Raw genomic sequence first — 21,577 nt, 5'->3', positions numbered from 1 at the left:
TTATATTATCGTTCTTATTTATTATTCAGCTACGACCTACTACTCATGTAGTGCTGTTGTGTTTTTTTTATTATATTGAATGTATTTGAGTGGTTTAGAAATAAATGCGGCAGTTTATATTTTCGTAAAATGTTGGCGATTCATTAAATCTTAAATGTGAAATTGTTAAAAATTAACTCGCCAACATTGTTATAAAACAGAAACTGGCGTTTTTGTTTCTAAAGTCCTAAATTTCGTGCGCCGATCATAGTGTGTAAAAAATGCTACACAAACGCTACCACAGGAACATTGGACCACCGTTTAAAAAGTATACAATGACCTCATTGTAATCCTGTGCAAACTGAAAATCTATTTGGATCACAATCGCTTTGTGCTCATGAACGGAGTATTGTTCATAATACTGCTGCATCTTCTACTTCATGAAGTGAGTGATACACATAATATGAATAACAATGAAAAGTTGAGCGATGTCTTCAAAAATGCAGGCAGTGCGTAGCACTTGCATGGTATTAGAGGAGCCGCCGCTGTTCAAAACCATAACGTATTAAATGCATAGAAAGGTAATATTTCATTTAATGGATATTGAGTCTAGAGTTAAAATTATAGTACCTATAGAATTTCAACAAAAATGGACTAAACATACTAAACAACTAAACAAGGGGGGCGGCGGGCTGACAGGGCTCTAGCCTGAGGGCCCAGCGTGGCAAGCCGACTAGTTAAATGAGAAAAACACACACCACAAAAAATTTGCTCTAATAGTAAAAGAAGTTGTCTGCGGCGCTATTTTCCTAAATGATTATTAACATTTAAAAATATGTGTCTGTGCGAAGTAATTCGATGTGATATGATGATTGATATAATTAAATGATAATTCACGCGTAGAATTTTGTTTTATAATTATTTTGTTTGTTTCCTGGCGAATATATGGCAAAGGGTTCCATGTAACTTGGGTACCACAAAATGAGGTCGCAATCAGTGCTTCAAAATATTATGCTGAGTGCCGACAACTCAATAAATTAACTGGATTTATTTAAAAATCGCTAAATGCCCTTAACCCTGGGATTCCGTGGAAACCACTTGGGGAACACTACTGTATAAAATCACACTATCCTTAACCTAAGCGATAGGTAGGAGGGGCCGCTATAGATCCTGGCATGGGGGCCCGTTTCAGGATGTGGGGGCTATGGCCACGATAATACGTTGTCAACAGTAAATCCATGCACGTGTAAATGGGGTATTATCCCGCATAAATAAGTAGATAAATATGATGTGAAAACTGCTCCTAACTACTTTTTAAATACATGTTAATTGTACTAATTTAATCCTCGACATCTTTATTTACAATTTCTGCTTGTGTATGTGGAGCATATTAGGGACTTCCATAGAATGATCTACTTACTTTTGAAGTGATTTTTCTTACGTGTGGTAGAGTTACGAGGGGAGTTCCATAAGTTCGCAGAATGGTGATGAGAGTAGCAAGTATGTATTGGGGTTAAAATTATTTTTTTATTGTTAGGTAATCCTTTTTAGGTATACTTGTGCAATTTCAAGTTGATTGTTTCATTAAATCGCTTCCAATATTCAGAAGAGTAAACGAATGTCGATGATAATTATATCAAATATGGAGCTCCATGCAGTAATTAAATTCCCCACAAAACAGGGAAAAAGTGTAGAAACCATCCAAAATGAAATGAAATTGGTTTATGGCACTCTTTGTTGTGGTAAAACCATAGTTTACAAACAGGGTGGAGAGTCATTAGAAGATGATGACCGTTGTGAAAGGCCAAATGACGTCACTACCATGAAATGTATTAAAATCGAAGATGCCCTTTTGAAAAATGGTCAGTTAAAACTAATCGAAGTCGCAGAAAAGTTCAATCTATCCAAAAGAACAATTTCCAGAATTATACACGAAAATCTTGGGACGTCAATGGTAAGCGCAAGATCGGTGCCGCGAATGCTTTTGCCACATCAAAAAAGTTACCGTGTGGAATGTTCTAAGCAGTTTTTAAAGCTGTTTGGCATCAATCAAGAAGAACTAATCAACAAAATTGTTACAGGAGATGAAACGTGGGTTCATCATTATGACCTTGAGTTAAAAAATGAGTCCATGCAGTGGCATAAAAAGGGTGGTTCAGCCCCCCAAGAAGTTTAAGGTCGTACCATCGGCTGGAAAGGTGATGGCAACAGTGTTTTGGGGTTCGCAAGGAATCCTAATAATAGATTATAAATAAAAAGGCACCAACATCACGGGACAGTACAATTACTATATATGCGTATACAGCTATTATTCTAAGTCGCTTAAAAGAATCTACTTACTTCATTACATAGATAGATCTAAGAAGTGGATTTATGTCCGAGGAGATTATATTGAAAAATAAAAATATAAAACATATAAAATATATTCTTTTTTTTCTTTCCCATTTTGCGAACTTATGGAACTCCCCTCGTACCATAACTTTGCACTCCGGCTCTAGGATGAAAATGATATATTTAACGGCCCACGTGCTCGTCGTAGGTCAAAATTGAGTTTTTATTGTATTTTCAAACCATGATCCTGGACACTCCTTAAACGTTGTAGATAATCTATTTATATAATTTTGAAGCCTTATTATCCTTTATAGTTATTTTAAACATTTGATGACTGCATAAAGTATTTTTGTTACATAAAATAGTATTCTTTTAAACCTCTCGCTCTAATGTTTTAGAATATAGTCATATTTCGGTACATAACTGTGCAGTGGTGTTAAGATTTTTTACATTTATTAATTTTTAAACGCATTTATAAAACCATTAGTATAATTTCGTCACTGTTCTGGCAGAAGACACTAATTCGAAAAAATGACATATTGAGTTAGTTATACCAAAATGTTCCTTATTTCAAACTTTACCGTCTAAAAACCTTCTTAATAAATAAACGGTCTTTATTTTAAAGTCATCCTTTTTACGATTACTTAATAAACGCACATGATAGACCATTACAAACATTTTAACAACTTTAAAGTCAAATTACTCAAAACTAGTATTCTCCAGTTAGTGTGTTCTGCCAGAACAGAGACGATTTATTACGAGATAATTTTTGTAAAATATTCACGATAAAAAATTATATTGATAATCTCTGTGATCCCAAATTTGACAAGAATTAGGCATTTTATTATTCAAAAAATCGGCAAGATTAACACATTTGAAGATGATTCTAAAGATACTTATTATAAGCTATGTCTTTGACCATTCAAGTGTGATAAACATCTTATGAATAATGATTGCTTTATAATAATTATTGACCTAAGAATAAGGTAGTGTTTTTTTGAAATACGCCATTTCTTTTGTCATTCCCCAGTGGTTAAGCTAAAACATACGGCCGTAGCCATAAATTGACAAACTATAATTGAAGTAGGGAGTAAAATGATATTGACGCGCGTGTTTGAACATGTACCGTTTAAAAAAAAAATAAAAAAAATTCGGTTAGGTACATGTTCAAACACGCGCGTTAACATAATTTTACTCCCTACTTTAATTATAGTTTGTCAATTTATGGCTACGGACGTATGATGTAGCTTAACCACTGGGGAATGCCAAAAGAAATGGCGTATTTCAAAAAAACACTACCTTATTCTTAGGTGAATAATTATTAAAAAGCAATCATTATTCATAAGATGTTTATCACACTTGAATGGTCAAAGACATAGCTTATAATAAGTATCTTTAGAATCATCTTCAAATGTGTTAATCTTGCCGATTTTTTGAATAATAAAATGTCTAATTCTTGTCAAATTTGGGATCACAGAGATTATCAATATAATTTTTTATCGTGAATATTTTACAAAAATTATCTCGTAATAAATTATACTAATGGTTTTATAAATGCGTTTAAAAATTAATAAATGTAAAAAATCTTAACACCACTGCACAGTTATGTACCGAAATATGACCATATTCTAAAACATTAGAGCGAGAGGTTTAAAAGAATACTATTTTATGTAACAAAAATACTTTATGCAGTCATAAAATGTTTAAAATAACTATAAAGGATAATAAGGCTTCAAAATTATATAAATAGATTATCTACAACGTTTAAGGAGTGTCCAGGATCATGGTTTGAAAATACAATAAAAACTCAATTTTGACCATCGACGAGCATGTCCCCCCTTAATATATTTTTTTAAATAATATATTATCTATTTATTACTACATATTATATTAATACAAGTGAATATCATTTGATATAATTTTATCTGAGATAATCAGGTAGAGGCGCACTATCAATATATTAAAAAGCGTATACTCTACACGAAAAATATTCATAGAGTGAATCGCGCTGATGCAAGATGAAAAAGTGTCATGTTTGATTTGAAAACTGAAAAACAGTGTGGTTAAATAAAGTGGTCGGGATCGAAACTGAGATCATTCAATTAGCAAGTATGTACACTGCTCACGTGACGTGATTGTAATGTGTTTCTAGCTTAAAGTGCACATTTTATCTTGTGCATAAGTAGACAGGGCTATAATACCTATTGGTTGCTGTCATAGACATGTTATTATTATACTAGTCGCTATTACCGACAATGTTTATAATGCTCTTGGCCTATTAACTTGTCTTGTTTGGCCCCACCTACCTCTCTTTGCTACCTGTCCGAAGCATCAACCCTTGTTTATTTATCAATGTGTTGTTCTATAGTGACATCAATATTTTTTTCCCCTTAATGTTTAATATGATATTATATAGGACATTAACTACACAATGATAGTATTAGTAATTTATTACTTCGATTCTATAATAATAACTTACAAACAAAATCGTATATTTTCAGTGGCTTAAAATCTATAACATTATAAGTACTAAAGATAAATCACACAACTGACACACCACAACCATTATTTTTTTGCATAGTTAAACAAACTCGATGGTTACTTAATTACATTAGTGATCGAGTCAGATGAAACAGGTGATATTATAAAAAAATATTTATTTCAACTGAGTAGTATCTGGGACCTGGGTTATATTATATCCTTCAGCGGGCAGGTAAAAGTGACTTGAGTATCTCATATCTCGCATCCTGGAATGTATGTGCATTAAAATTGTGGCAAGAACTATGTCACATAATATAATGTAGTATTGAACTATAAAAAATTGGTGTGACCTCTGGGGTGGAGGTATCTTAACAGATTTCATTAGAAGAGGGTTGGCTGTTAGCCATTATGACCAAGCGCTGGATTTAATCACATATGTTCATGGAGAAAACATCATGCATATTTGACCTAGCTGCGTGATTTAAACCCGCGACACGTGGATTGAGAGACCGGCATTCTAACCACTGCTCCAGGGCATAACGTTGGACTACTCCATCGATTAATCAATTAATAACACTTAGCAATTATGAGGCACTATCGAATTGTTTACTTGTCACTTAAAGTAGTGGAGTCAAACAGTTTGCCAAATTTAAGACTGATATTAGGGATGGAGAGACTGTCTTTGTCATCTAATGAGAAGTTTCGATCGCTGTTGGATAAATTCCTCACGGAAGACAGATCGCTTTCGATACCAAACAGACATTTGGAAGCACCTTGTGAACTGCTGGTGACGTTTGAACTGAAAGACGGAGACTTGTGAGCGGACAGAACGGGAGTGGAAGTTCGCTGATGTGTTTTGTCTTTGCTTCCTTCGTCGTTATCCGGTTTACTCTGAATGTCGACTCTCGCGGTCGCTTCGGTAAATTTCGCTGATTTCTCATCCACCTTTTTGTCAGAAAGGAGGTCTTCCACCGTCTGTGTGGTGAATGGACTGAGAAATTTCAAACTCTTGTCTGAGTTCACGCTTTTCCCTTTCTTATTTTCAATTTTATTGAATAACATTTCGAGGTCTCGGTGGATAGAAGATTTGAAGATGTTTCCGGCTGAATAGTCTTTACAGAAGTTTTCAGACAAGTTCAGATCATCGAGCAGCGTGCTCAATCCGATGCTGGCATCGGATGCACCGCCGGGGTCACCTGAAATTTTAACACGTTTCCTTTCTTCCTGTGGGTGTTTTCTCTTAGGCGAAGATGACCCGGACGACAGTCGGTAAGCCTTCTCTGTCCTCTTGAGTAGAGCGATGGCCCAATCCATTCCCACCGCCTTCAGGTCGGCTTTGAGGTCCGACGATCCGTCCGAGTCACTGGATGTCTTTTGCAAAGGCCGCACGCCTGATATTGACGGATCATGTTCCTTCTTTTGCGTTTGCGAGTCTTTCAGAGGACTCTTGCTGGGACTCAGAGCGAGAAAAACTGACGCGCTTTTGGAACTAGAACTCGATTCTTCAGCGCTCCCATGTGTTGTACTGTTTTGTGAACTGAACGGCTTTTTGATAAGATTTCTTTTGAGCAGTTCAGGGATTATATCGGGCAGAGTCTCATCGGATGACGACAAATCGAGATCTTCGACATTCTCGGGCTTCAGGGTTGATGCGTCCAAAGTTATTTCTAAGTTTAAGTCATCAGGATACTTTTGCATCACATATTCGTTAAAAGAAATAAAAGGTTCAAAACCGACTCTCACGTCGACTCTATTTTTACCAGGAATGGAAATATTGACTACATTTTGCTGACCTTTGATGTTTGTAGACACAGGTGTACTAGGTACATCAAGATTACCGGTGGCATTGCCATCTTGAAAATCAACCAATTCTTTTTTATCTTCATCTCTAGGACTTTTTGTTTCACCGATTTCCAAAGGGATCACCGAAACAATCGAAGATGGTGACAATTCGACAATCTTCGATTGTACACTCGCATTCCTGGCAGTTATGGGAGTGTCCACTTCTGCGATAGTGGAAAGTTCATGAGGCGTTCCGGGATCTACATTATTATTACGCATAATAGGATGTCTCCCTAAAGCTACAGGTGGCTTAGGTCTACCGTAGAGATGCTGAAGTTTGCAATTTTCAAAGTTTTCAAACAAAATAATCTGCTCATTACAAGGAATAGCGCTGACCGACAGGCTTTTGATACTGGCAGGAATAGGCTTATAATCCCAAACCACTGGGACAAAGGTATCCGTTCCTTCCGATATGGACAGTATCTCACTCCTCAATTGGTCAATTTGAGAGTTTCTCGCAACATCAATGCTCTGCGGTTTCGGGATATCGCCGAACATCGGAACAAATGGGACATCCGTAGTGGTATTCTTTTCACTTTCGCTTGAAGTGTTTGAAGAGAGTTTCTGACTTAACTCGGTAGCCTTTTCTTCACTGAGCGGACTATTGGTGGACGACAGCATGGCTTCTTTATCTTTCCTCACTTGGATCAACATTTCCGATAGATTTGAAATCCTCTGGGTGCATTCTTCGATTTCACTATTACTCTGTCGAGACAATATGGATTCTGCAATTTTAATATTATTTGCATTATTATTTGTTGGTATTTCTTCAACATTTTTGTTTAAGTCATTATCCACTTCAATATCGGCTGCATTCTCTGGTATTTTAAGTTCAGTACCTTCAATGATCGATCGGGAATCGGGGATATCCGGTGGATGTAATGGTAATACTGGTGTAATAATTCCACTTCCACTGTCTTCCGTATTGAAATAGACAAAACCTTTTTTTGAAACACTCTGATCGCTCACTGTGTCACCCACATTGGCATTACTCGCACTGTCTTTGCTGCCTATTTGAGGAGGTATTTTCGATTTAGCCAATGGAAAATTTTCAGTTTTCTGCTTTGTATTACGATTTGTGGGATTAATCATGGCAGGTTCTTTTGGCTTAGCGCTGACAACTTGGCTTTTCTTAAGAGAGGGTTCACTTTCGGACAATCCGGCCGGTTGAACTTTATTATGTGCTAGCGTTTTACCGGACCCTTGGGGCAACACTTGACAAATGTTGGACTTGTGAATGTTCTCAGTAGAAGTGGCAGCGAGCGAAGACAGAATGTCATCGGACGATGCTCTGAACCTATCCCTGATACGGCTCCCCCCGTTTCCGGATGATGAAAATATATTTTCTTTGCCTAACTCATCCAAAAGGGTGTAATTCTCCTGAATAAAGTGTCTAAGTTTATCTACCTTCTCATGAAAAACGCTATTGTTTTGATTCACAGCCATATTGGTGGTGACATTTATTATTGAACTTCCGGGAGTTGAAGTATCGCTTATGTTAATTCCTAAACTATCGACGCCGTTTTTAGACATTTCCAGCAACTGTCTGATGTATCTTTTTAAAACAGGGTCACCATTAATAGTTGAGGATTTAGAAACATTCTCACCGCCGACTGAGACTGCAGATTTGTAAACCTCATTCGATATTTTGACTTGAACGCCTTTACTTTCGACTCGGGTTTCTTTATTATGTTGGCTGAATGTGGAAACTTCTGTTGTTTGAGTGACGCGATGATCGAGTGATCTCTCACCTGTCATTATATCTTTCCCGTACTGCTTATTCTGATCTTCGGCCGCTGTCATCCAATTTTGCACATTACATTCAGGGTCAACGAGCGGTGGAGAAATATCTCGCGAATGGACTTCGCTACTACACGTCCTAAACTTCTGATTTAAAAGCTTTTCGAAATGAGTAGCTATTTTTTCAGGCGGGCTCATATAAGTCGTAGACTCGGAGGTATTATACTTGGCGCTCTCTGCGTGTCTTAATTCTTTTTTAGACATGTACTTGGAAGTTTTAATAGACACACCGTTAGACGAATCAATATCCTCTCTTACATTTTCTAAAAGTCTATTATCTGTGTATCCGACGGGTTTACTGGGTTCCTTTCCTAATTTCTTATTGTCTCTCTTAATTTGCACAACAATTTTTAGTCCTTCAAATGAAACAGAACTGGTCGTACCGGACGCTTCTTTGTGCAAGTTAGATTTATCGACTACGGTTTTATCATCATCACCTTTGTTTTGAAGCTTATCAGGCATGATTTTACCTTTTGGGCTAGTGGTACTGACACGTTTCGTAAATCTTTTATTGACCACTTTAGGCGGTGCTTCCTCCAAAGTCGAATAAGACGAATCGTCTTTTAAACTTGATTTACTCTCAGGTAAAACTTTCTTAGGATTCTCAGGCGGACGGAAATTTTTATTAGGGATTCCGATCATTGCCACTTCCTTCATCACTTTCCTCTTCTGCCTCTGCACCAATTGAAAAAGTTCCTCGGGGTCTAAGTGCTTCACTCGTTCGGGAGTAATTAGGGCGATGGACTCTACGGTTGTGGATCTCGAACTACTTTCACTTTCTCTTGTCGGTATTTTATCAAGATCATCGGTCAAGAAAGTGTTATCAGTTCTCTCACGCTTTGGCAGTTCATTAACAGGATCGCTGAAAAATAATTCATTCCATTTTATAATAGAACAAAAACATGTCTGTGTGCGTATAGATGGGAGGAAAATGGCTGAAAATGAATAGAATACCATAATATGTATGTAAGTGTACATTAAGGGGAAAAGAGCTAAGTTGACATCGCTGAATTAGTAAAATTCCCACAGAATGATAAAAACTCTCAAACAAAATAGTATGCGGCACATTGTGAAGAATAAAAAAGTGCCCTCGTAAACGTGTCTGTTCATACAAATTTCATTCTTTTAGACAAATATAAATAAATGAGGTTTATTTGAATAATGATAAATGAAAAAATCATTAAGGTGACGCATCAGTGAAACGCCAAATAATTTTCAACTGTACGCGCGACGAAATTTTGGACTCGCTGCCATTCAATGAGAGAATGTTGACCCAGGAACACGTCACTTTGCTGCGTGATGGCGACGGGTCAATTAATTCTAAAATCGTGTAAAGATGACTAAAAACGTTACCCATTTACTTTAAAAAGAAAACATGTCAATGAATATATTATTATTGTTATTAATAGAACAATAAACAGAACATAAAATGGACGTATGTTGGATTTATATAACAAATAATATTTCGTTTGACAGGCGTCATTTTCACCCGCCACCCGCAATCCGCGCATCGCCTAGCAACGATCTTTTTAGACCGTGCCTCAACTAATGCATGGCCTTAAACAACCTCACGTTCAAGGAAACTTAATATGATATAATATGTACCAACTTCTTCAATACAATGCAACACAATGTTGGTAATACCTATTTGTAATATGCTTCTCTTTGGAAGAAGACTTTAGAGGTGTGTCTTTGATGGGTGACTTCGGTTTTTGCTCGAGGACTGATTCACTCGAAGTTTTATCAGCTTTCAATCTGACTTCTTCAATTTTTCGACGGTATTTGTCATGATCCCGTGGACATTCTTCAATGTAAATCGTCTCCTGCAAGGCAAATTGAAAACAGTAACATATCGGTCAATAACCTGTTGGGGACAAATGAATTATGGGTGACTGTAAGTGAAAATAATAGTGTAGAATCGGAGTAGATAAAAATATAATATTACTATTGATAACGACACACTTAATCAATAACCTTTTAAAGCCGCACTGACGATATAAAAATGAGTGATTTTTGTTTTCTACTATTCCATTCAAATCATTTTTGCAACTTGGATATGCCTTTCGGAATGTTCAAGCATTATGCACATTCACGAATAAATATACAATTGACACAGATTATGATAGGTCAGTGATTCCCAACCGGGCGACGAGAATTTTCAAAAGCTATAACTCAAAACCAATTTTGTAACATAGTAAAAATGGTTTAACCCTTTTACTCCCACGGGGCCGATATTTCGGCCCACCATACCTATGCGAAAACTCCATCTGGGCCGATCCATCGGCCGAAAGTTTGGAACCAAATTTACGATTTATTCCAAATTTTTTCCCGTCATATTTCGTTCATGTAGACGAAGCATTATATTCACTGTGTGTTGGGTGGTGACTAACATTTATTTTAGTGTCGGCATTGTTTATAATTATGCCATACCCTAATAACTCACAAGTCATAATTGCTCTGCTGTCGAACTTGAGACCAAAGAGGGTCATAAAAATAATAAAACATTATTTTTATGACACATTTTAAATTCTGATATTTCTTTTAGTTGTTTTATGATTCATATATCACATTACAAAATGAAATTTGTAATTTTTGAACTAACAATGGATGCCACTGTATTTTTGGTAAGATGGTGAAAAAATACATGAATATAAATAATATTATAAATGATTTAGTGCTTTGAGACTTATTTTTTGAAATTACTTCATTCCATATCACATATCAGTTAGTCGTCGATACTGTATCGAATTCTCTTGCGATTTCGTGAATTGAATAATATTCTTGAATACCTTGACACTATACGATTTTTTTTGATTACTTTATAAAAATTCTATTTCATAGAGAAATAATATGTTTATTTTTTTTCTGTTACTACATAAGGATAGATTATATTATAAAATTTGATATATCAATTATAAATAAAAAAATGTTGTCACACTTGTTTTGTTGTTCAAACATAGTTTTATCCGTTCATTTCTAAATAAATATTGATACATTATTTTTTTCTTTTGTTTTATTGATGTAAACTATCAATATTATTACTTATTATTGCTTTATACACCATTGAGAACACACAAAAAAAGTTTCAAATTTTTAAAACATGTGTAGAATTAGTTATTTAAAAAAAACTAAATCGACGATTTGTTGTCAAAAAACGCTTGGGAGTTTTCGCATATGCTAGGCTAAATCAGCTGGGAGTAAAAGAGTTAATGTCACCTATTTTCTAAATATGAATAATTTTAAAGTTGAGGATTCCAGTAGTCAGTAATGAAGGTCACCATTTACCAGTGGCGAAGGGTGACTTTTGGAAAGAGGTAAGCTGTGGAGATCAGAGAAAAAGAGCACACTTGTCAGGTAACTTACGGGAAATAAGAAGATAATACTTACGATATTACTACTGATGAATAGGTGCACACTAATGACAACGACACACTGGTCATAGGTTTCACCGCTGAATTTGTCAAATTATTTAAATCACTTATGGCAGTAGAATTCCACGCATACTTTCTTTACCAAACAATACGCATCGCCAACAAAAAAGTTTGTTTAATGTATAACTGCCAGTTAAAAACAAATATTTATCATATAAATTGTTGTGAAAATGTCTAATATAAGTTTTTTTGCTGTATTCAAATCTAAATGAACCCTTGGAAGGTCAAGCTTTGATCATTTTTAAATGCAATCGTTCGCACATTTTCTACCGGGACACTACACAATTTAATAAATACTTATATATTTAAAGCACTGGCGAATGATTTTGGTACAATATGAGATAATTTATCCACATTCAAAACACAGTAACACAATGAATTTTGTATTATAAAATAAACCTTTATCACCGCTTTGAAATGTCAAAATGACATAAACTGTGAATAGCATGTTATGTTTGTCTATGACTGAAGTAACCTAAATAATAATCGCGAATTAATACAATATTTATTTTTAATAACAATTTATAAATTATATGTGATTGAACACAATAGTTACTATTTTTTTTAATCATCCTTATTACTTATTATTTGCTTTTAAAGATAAGCATAGACAATAAACAAATCAACATTTCGAATAAGCTTGTCTGTTTACGCTTCTGAGTCTCGAACAAAAACGCAGACATGCATGAAGTTGGCAACTGAATTGCGGTAGAAAATTTGGCTTGGATTATCGTTGAAATAATTCTAAAAATAGCACTCACGTTTGATGTTCTGTCATTTATTTTTGATTCGAAACTTGACTAAATTAAAAGCTCTACTTATAAATAACGACGATAGATGGCAATCAATATTTTTATTATAACCTACAATGTCCTACAATATAGATATTTATTTATATAAATTAAATACTTGAAAATAGAGGGTAAGCTTTAAATAATCGCTTAGTATGGAGCCTTCGCCACTGCCATTTACTAACATACTGTTAATTTTATTTATGTCAAAGCGTTTAAATTTTTATGATAACGTTGTAGTTACAGCACAGAAATTGTTTATTACTAAATATACTATTGTTTATTAGGCGTGTGTTTATTGGACTGCCCAACGGCTTTGGACAAAGGGAATGTTAAAATAACTATCCCATCAAAATTACAATAATACACCGTTTACTTTGAGACTAAAAACTTTATAAAAACAGTAAGAGAGCGTTTTTTGTCAACATATAGCGCTAAACGGTACTTTGCCTCGGTGAATCACTGCTTACTCATGGCTCGATGACATTGAGCTACTTTACAAACTGCTTGTTGGCGAATTTACAATCTGCTTGTAAACTCGCCTAGTGTCATCATCGAACAAGCAGATTGTAAACAATCTACCGAGAAAAGTTGAAAGCCGGTCTACTTTACACGCTACACGCTGGTGTGGGCCTATCTGCGTCTGCACAGTAGAGCGATAGTGGCGAATGTTACACCCCTGTTACAGGCGGGCTTCTCCCGGTGTAAAATAATCATTTAGTAGCTCAAGTCGAAACGTAACCCTGACCTCTAGAAACGGCTTCATAAAACATCTAATCTGATTCCTTGCTCAACCACGTAAGTATTTTTTTTTAATTTAAAAAGTAAAAATGATGATGGATGAAAGAGATAATTTTAAGACTAAATATAAGTATTTAAATATAATAAATTTTGCCGCGCTTGTCGGCAACGTCCAAATTTCGACGCGCCTGCGCCAGGGTCAGGCTCGTGATTTGCCGAATCAAAGATCACGCGATAAAATTTGGCCAATCACGAGAGTCCTTTTTGCTGGAATGGCGTGGGTACGCGAAGTTTGAAAAAGAAAAAAGTAATTAGTAAGCGTCCCCTTTCCGATAGGATAGGACCTGCGAAACTTATTGTTAAAACAAAATATGTAAACGTTTAAAGAAAATGTAAAATATAAGAAGACCACGTTACGAGCACGAAAGACCGTGTTTTATTTACACTCCAACCGTTTGAATTACTTTTTTTTGTGAATCCGGGGTTCGATGGACTCCTGAGCTAGCCGCTGGAACCCCGGGGATCTCACGACCTTCCGGTAAAAAAAACCAACTATTCAATGCGTCCTGTCAAAAATAATACCAAAAATGACGTTTTCTACTCGCTAGCTATCTTCTGAGCGAGTGGAAAGTTTTGTGTCATCATCACAATCGCACTAGCTGACTCGCCCGCTTTTAATCTCGCCAACAAGCAGCTTGTAAAGTAGCTCAATGTCATCGACGCATTACTGCTTTACATTTACATTTTATAATTTTCCTATCCTAGAGTTTCTAGACAATGTCCCAAGGGTTCCACCAAACAAGTTTAAATTCCATCAAGTACCTTCAGTTGATAGTATCACGATACTTACAGGCAAACGAGTCCTCATTCTTCGCTCATTTTTCAGCTGTTCGATTTCCCTTTTCATTTTTTTAATTTCATTATTGAACCTCATCTTTTCGAGAGCATTCTCGCCTCGCAACCGACTGGCCGTGATGTTCCTGCAGAGCTTCACGTCGGTGATCAGCCTGTCTACCCCCGAATCTTCTTCTTTGGCCGAGCGGTATGCGTCGATGCCCCTCTTCGGAGTGCGCTCCACGAGCTTGCGGCTGTCGAACGTCACATTCTTCGCAAATTTATTCGCCTGATCGTAGCAATTCACCGACCTGGCGGACTCCCACGCTTGAGTCGGACGGCTTCGAGTATCATTCCTATTATTATTAATGTGTTTTACATCTCTTCTGACATTTACAGATGACATGCATTTTGCCAAGATGCCCCTTAGAGGTTTTGAGCCTCCTCTTTCGATTGCGTGCTGATTATATAACCTAGGACTTAGCGCGGTATATTTTCGTTTGACATCATCAGTCTCTGGCGATTTTGGCAACCAGTGATCATCCGCAGCAAATAATTCTGTGTTTTTCTTCCTAGCCGTATTCCCTATAAAATCTCTTTGCACGGTATCTACTTTTTGCCTCACATAATGCTCGGGCAAAGTCGGTATTATCGGAGCGACATCAGTGTAAGGCGCTATCCTCGCATGGTTTATGATGTCTCTTCTAGCAGCACATTCGCTAGGATTACATACAGTCTCAGTCGCAAGAGTTGCTTTATTGTAAGCCGGACAAGTATTATTATTAGCGACGTTTCTACTCTGTATATATTGACTTACGGTATTGAGAGGATTGTCATTGGAGTTTAAATGCAATCGTTGAGAAAGATTTCTAGGCAGCGAGGTCGGGACTTCATCGAATGTATTCAAATTGTAATCGGGAACACTTTCTTGCATTAAACGGTTTTCGTTCGCTATCTGCCTCAAAGTCTCAACAGGATTAACTCGGTACAAAGAGGGATCGACGCTCGTAAACCTATCGTCTCTGTCGGCCGTATTCCATTGACTGCCATATCGATTTGACATCGCATACGCTCCAGAACTCTCTCCATCGGAATGTGAAGAGTCATCTTCCTCGTGCGACAATCCAGTTTGCGAAACAGGAGTGTTGTCTTTTCTAAGACTGATAGCAATAGATGTTTGTTTGCTCCTATTACCGGATGAACTCTTGGCACTTTCTTCGTTTTGTTTCCGGAACGGGCCGGCAATATTTTCAGGTAAAGTGCTCAGATGAGGGACTTGAGTGACTTCAAAGTTTTCAGTCAAGTTACTGCAGTCATTGTCATCCGGCTCGTCATTCTCTGAATAGTAATGCTGGATTTTTTTTTCCGCGGTTTGGATTTTCCGCGTAGGCAAACTTTTTTTTCTAATATTAGATGCGGTTCTGTTGGATATCGACCTAGAAAATAAAAATAAACTATCTATATATAACTATAAATATACTATAAGCAAGAATAATAGCATGATCAGCAGAATAATATATCTACTTGAAATGATGGGTTTTTCACATAGCAAGTGTACATCGTCTCTTCTACTCGAGTCACACATGAATTTGGAAATGGGTATAAATATAATATTTGAGACTTTCACGGTTCATTGTTATCGGAATAGATTTTTGGCTTTAGGGGCTTCCATTGCATATTCCTCCTATTTTCCTCGACATTTCAGGTTCATAGCAGAGGTTGATGAAGTGAAGACATTATCTCTTGAGAATGACCTCTGCAATGACCACAAAACGCCAAAGAAAAGAAAGGAGGAAGGACACTCAGTGGAAGCTCAAAACCAATTACGATGGGTAAAATTGCTGACCTGGCAGTGTTCCGTCTTTGGGCAGCATTGTGAGCTTCGAGTTCCTGCTGTTTCTTCGTTTTTTGAAGAACTCCCGCCGCTGTAGACCCTCGGGCGGCAGTTTTTTTTTTGTTAAATTCCTTTCGGCATTTCCATTCTAGAAAACATTTAAAACAAAGATGTTGAGGAAAATCGTTATATTATGGAGCTTTCATAATATATAAAAGTGAAGCTAAAATGAAACAAGTTTGCTAAGGCTAATTATTAAATTAGCTGTAATGCATTTTTTATGTTATCAGACAGATGCTCCCATCGTGTGAGCACAGCAAAAAACGAATACAGTAACCCCTCGACTTATGCGAATTCGACTTATGTGAATTTGTATTTACGCGATTTAAAAAAAAGTATGTATTTTGTGTCATTCTACGATTAGGACAATTACACACCGTCCATCGAAATAGGCCAAACCGAATCGTTTATGATGGTCTCATCTTACGCCGGAACCATTTATTGCCGTAATAAAACTAGTCGAGTGTTCATCCACTTGCCTGCGAATTTGTATATTCTGGTGCTGTCGTGTTCCATAATACTCCATTCAAATAACGGTGTTTGTACATGCACGTCTATTTTAAAAGAGTATTCTTTATATAAAAACAGAAAAATATTCACTCACGGGTCACTTTTTGATGTCTATGGGCGCTTAACTACGAGGGTGGGTCAATAATTCCTTAGAAAAAAGCATTAAAACAGTTTTTATTTTTGTATTTTTTTTTTATTTCTCAACATAATCTCCTTGGAGCTCAATACACTTGGTTAGACGTTTCTCAATTTTTTTTAAACCGTCAGAAAAATAAGTTTTCGGAAGGTCCTCAAAATAAGCATTGGCCGATCGATGACTTCTTCATTTGAAAAAAAACGTTGTCCACTTAGCCATTTTTTTAAGTTTGGGAAAAGGAAAAAGTCACTGGGGGCTAAATCTGGCGAATACGGTGGGTGGTCGACCAATTCGAACTTCAATTCTTCAATTTTAGCCATTGATCGTAAACATGTGTGAACACGGGCATTGTCCTGATGAAAGAGGATTTTTTTCCTGTTTAAATGAGGCCGTTTTTCTTCAATTTTGTTTTTTAGCTGGTCCAATAAAGATGCATAATAATCCCCTGTTATTGTTTTTCCTTTTTCCAAATAGTCAACGAAAATAATTTCACGTGCATCCCAAAATACAGTAGCCATAACCTTACCAGCTGATTTTACGGTTTTCGCCTTCTTTGGACATGGTTTGCCTTCGCAATCCACTGCTTTGACTGTTCTTTCGTCTCGGGAGTATAGTGGTGTATCCATGTTTCATCTACAGTCACAAAGCGACGAAAAATTTCATCCGGATTGCGTTGCATGAGCGACAACAGGGCTTTAGAGGCCACCACCCTATTGCGTTTATTGTCGACTGTGAGCAAACGCGGCACCCATCTTGCAGAAATATTTTTCATGCCCAATTTGTCATGTAAAATAGAAATGACGCTACCTTTTGAGATCCCTGTAACCTCAATTATCTCACTCAACTTTAATCTTCGGTCACTTAACACCATATCGTGGATTTTATTGATCATTTCTGGTGTAGTCACCTCTATAGGACGTCCTGAGCGTGGTTCATCCTTTGTTGATGTATGACCACGTTTAAATTCATTTAACCAGTTATAAATAGTTGCAAGTGAAGGAGCAGATATGCCGTGAACTAAATCCAACTCATCTTTTATTTCGTTTGCTGTTAACCCTTTTATATTAAAATGTTTAATAACAGCTCTAAACTCAATTTTCTCCATTTTCCATTTTTCCATTTTCCACAAGCAAATTTTTTTTTTAAATGTACGAGAAACACACAACAACCCGACCAATCTGATTGAAACTTCGCAGCATACTGAATCGGTAGTGCCGCTGCATGAAAACAAACCGCTTACAGTACTAGTCGCGCCACCTGTCGGCTTTTCTAAGGACTTATTGACCCACCCTCGTATCAAATAAATGATAAATTTTCGCATTTTGCCGCTAGATATCCCTAGTAGTTTCTATATGTTGAACTCGCTATTACATACTTTCATATTTCTTTTATTTTTCGATTTAATATTACATTATGGCCGGATAATCTAAATGCCGAATAAATGTTATTGAATAAATATAATCATTAAAAATATTTATTTATAGGAAACCTCTTAACGTGGAAGGTAAACAAATAAAAGTAAATGGTTATCATGATAGTATACCTACCTACCATATAATTATTATGCATAAATCGATAACATGTGAATTGAGTTGTTAAAAATATAATATTATATTTATGTATTAGATTTTCATGAATCTGCGTCTGATGTGTATTTACTAACGACTCTTGAATTCGAAAGCATCGCCGCTTTTACGAAATTTGCGGCATTGTAGATTAGCTTCATCTACGAAAGCAAAGTTTAATATAAATAAAGCAGTCATGATTGAATAAAATGAAGCACCAATTATGGATCAATTGTAAAATAGATAATACCATTAGACAATAATCAAAATAATTCACTGAATCATAATGAAATATGGAAGAAAACAAGTACCTATGACAATTATCAACAAACGCGGGCTGTCAGTAGCAATCTGTCAAACATCGACTCTGCCAAATTTAGCAATCGGTTCGCTAAACTTATGGTAGAGGGGCATCAGGTGTTTGGGTTCGGCGAGATGCTTATGTACAAAAACTCGATGAACGCAATCATACGTTTCGCAGGCCATCTGGCGTAAAATCGCATTCGAAAATAATGGGTGGATGGGGTATTATAGTCGATAAAATCATGGACCATGTAAAAAAAATCGGTACCAATGCAATCTACGATAATTACCAAGAAAACAATATTAATAGAAGAAATGGAAAAAATATTCATAATAAGGATAGAAGATATGCAGCAACAACAAATTCAAATAAGCCTAATGCTCATGCAGGAGAAGGTCTCGAGTCTTTTTGAAGAAGTGTAAAAATGATAAGTGTTGATACTCATACACTCACTGCAAGCCACGGATGGTTTCAAAAATTAAAGGCCGTAATAAACTACACAACATCAGAGTAACATGTGAGATTAACATTAATATAATAATAACATAATTAGATAACAGTGCAGTGCAAATACAGAGGGAGCTACGAATTTTATCAAGAGTCTAGCAGAAATCATAAAAATGAGGATTAAAGAAAGATTTTCACATATCCTTTGAAACCAACACATACAGGTAACCCCCTGTTTATCGTGACCCCGGTGAGTGCGGTTTCGTTATATTGCGATCTTTTTTTAAAACTGGAAATTGTGAAATGGGGAAATTATCCACCAAATTTAATTTTTAATGTGGATGAGACGGGACTCTATTGGAAACGAATGCCAACACGCACGTTTATTTCCATAGAGGAGAAAACTGCTTCAGGATATAAAGCATCCAAGAATCATCTAACTCTTCTTCTCTCAACTCATTGAAGAAACTGATGGAGGTGATAAGAGATGCCATGCGGGTTTGGTGGAAAGAATTTAATATTATAAAAGCTATCAGAAACATTGACGAAGCGTGGAATGAAGTCACCCAGTCATGTATGAAGGGTGTTTGGAAAAGGTTATTCAGTGAAATTGTTGAAATTAACTGCAATTATGAAAAAGATATTCAAGATATCGTGAGAGATTAATCGAATAGCCATATCCGGAGGCATAGAAAGATGTTGATGTAATGATATTCAGACTGTTAACTAATTGGACGCTAATAGCGACGCCTAGCGTGTATCGATTAGGTGGCCATTATATATAATTAGCATGCTATTTAAATGTGGTAATTAATTAGTAATTATCTAGTCAGCAGTCGATGTGTTAAAATCACACGGCGAACCCTTAACTAATGAAGGAAATTGACTGCCATACGTCCCTAGAAAATGACGCCTCCGAACCTGTTCCCGTGCGAAAGTTAAATGCATTACTTGACAGTACGTAATCACAAATTTTGCACAATAAACGTAGAGAGGCCAAACAGGGGACTTGGGACGTGGGAAGGGGTTGATCGCGAAATTTCGCTTATCACGACCATGATGCATAACTATGAAAGCACCACCAAGGTCACCTCACACATCGCACCATAACACCAACCTGACGCGTGAATGGTAGAATGATTTTTTTATTTTCTGCAGGTTTACATGACCTCACGTATTTTTTTATGTTAGTGGTTTGGAAGGTAGTTACAAATGATAAGAAATTAACAGTGTTTTTGTAGGTTATTAGTTTATACTAATGAATGTTCTGATGGTTATAGCACACAGCTCACATGCGATGGTAATGTATTTCTAGCATTAAAAAGCTAGGACTGTTTGACTGTAGAAGGAAGGAGGAATCGAACATGGATTTTTTTTAAAACTATGTATGAAAATTCGCATCAGGTAATAACTTCCATTTTAGGGTTCTTTCTTCGACATTTTCCACAATGGCTCTTTACATGTCTCGCTTAAACGCTTGAATTTCTTCACAAATGTTGTCCTTCAGCTACTGGATTGTTCGGTAGCCCCAAAGAAAAATGGTACAAGTCGGTTATGGAGAAGCCTGGCGGGAACCATGCTAATTGTCATAGCTGATTTTGGCAAAATTCATGAATTCAAGAAAACCTAACCTAAACTAACCCAACCTAACAAATAATCCAGTATATCGGCTATTTTCAAAATGTGTTTGCCGCTGGTTTCCCCATAACCGACTTGTACCGAAAAAAATATACTTTGTACTTTATTATAAAATGTACTTCTATATTCTGATGGGAAATTATTCGCATCAGCTAATATCCCCAGCAGCTGCAAAATGTTTGATAAGCACTCTCTCTCTATTAGTCAAAACAATCAGTACCTATGCATATTTTCTTCACGGTTGCAACCGAATCAGTTTATTACCTTGTTCTGCAGCAACTTCTTCCGATGCAGCAGTATGACTTGTGCCTATTTGACATAAACAACGTTCATGATCTTGTTGTAACTTTTCAATTGTTTTCCGTTTGACATTTTCAAATTCTTTTGTTTTTACGGCAGCTATGGAGTTAAGTTGTTTATTTTTTTCCTCTTTGACTCGACTCCTAATATTTTTTGCGATATTCTTTGACTGCTCTCTGACCTGTTTTGGATTTAAAAAAAATATTTGAATTTGTGTATAAAGCCCAAACTATTTAAGTTGTTTTGTTACTATCGAAATAGAGCTGGATATATGCATAAGAAACAGTAAAACTAGCAGATTGCAGAATACTGCCACGACATACCTGTTGGAGTCGTAGTTTTTTCCTATCCAAGTATTCGTTAGCTTTTCTTTTTTCCGAGTCTGAAATCATTTCTAATGATCAGCACAATCTTCTATTCACAATTATAAAACAATATGTCATTTTAAGGATGTGGGTAGGCGTCTAAATATATAAAACGCGAAACAAATCATTTGACAGATGATGACAACAATGTTGATTAGCTGTTTTAAATTCAAACATTCCTTTTCAAA

General features: G+C 36.3%; 1 protein-coding gene across 1 annotated transcript; it reads right to left on the bottom strand.

The window, feature by feature from the left end:
• Nucleotides 1-4,742: 4,742 nt before the first annotated feature.
• LOC147071145 (uncharacterized) lies at nucleotides 4,743-21,577 on the bottom strand. Its single transcript, XM_085948109.1, has 6 exons — nucleotides 21,348-21,577; nucleotides 20,989-21,205; nucleotides 16,077-16,212; nucleotides 14,247-15,666; nucleotides 10,078-10,256; nucleotides 4,743-9,295 (listed from the first exon to the last, which is right to left on the bottom strand). Exons 1-6 carry the CDS (start codon nucleotides 21,414-21,416, stop codon nucleotides 5,398-5,400), a joined length of 5,919 nt encoding a protein of 1,972 aa, XP_085804235.1. The 5' UTR covers nucleotides 21,417-21,577; the 3' UTR covers nucleotides 4,743-5,397.

Source organism: Rhyacophila brunnea, unplaced genomic scaffold (genome assembly GCF_057557595.1).
Source record: "Rhyacophila brunnea isolate RB1 unplaced genomic scaffold, BYU_Rbru_1.0 scaffold_20, whole genome shotgun sequence".
NCBI lineage: Eukaryota > Metazoa > Arthropoda > Insecta > Trichoptera > Rhyacophilidae > Rhyacophila > Rhyacophila brunnea.
Note: the sequence above shows the minus strand (reverse complement) of the source record. Positions and strands in the feature narration are given on the sequence as shown.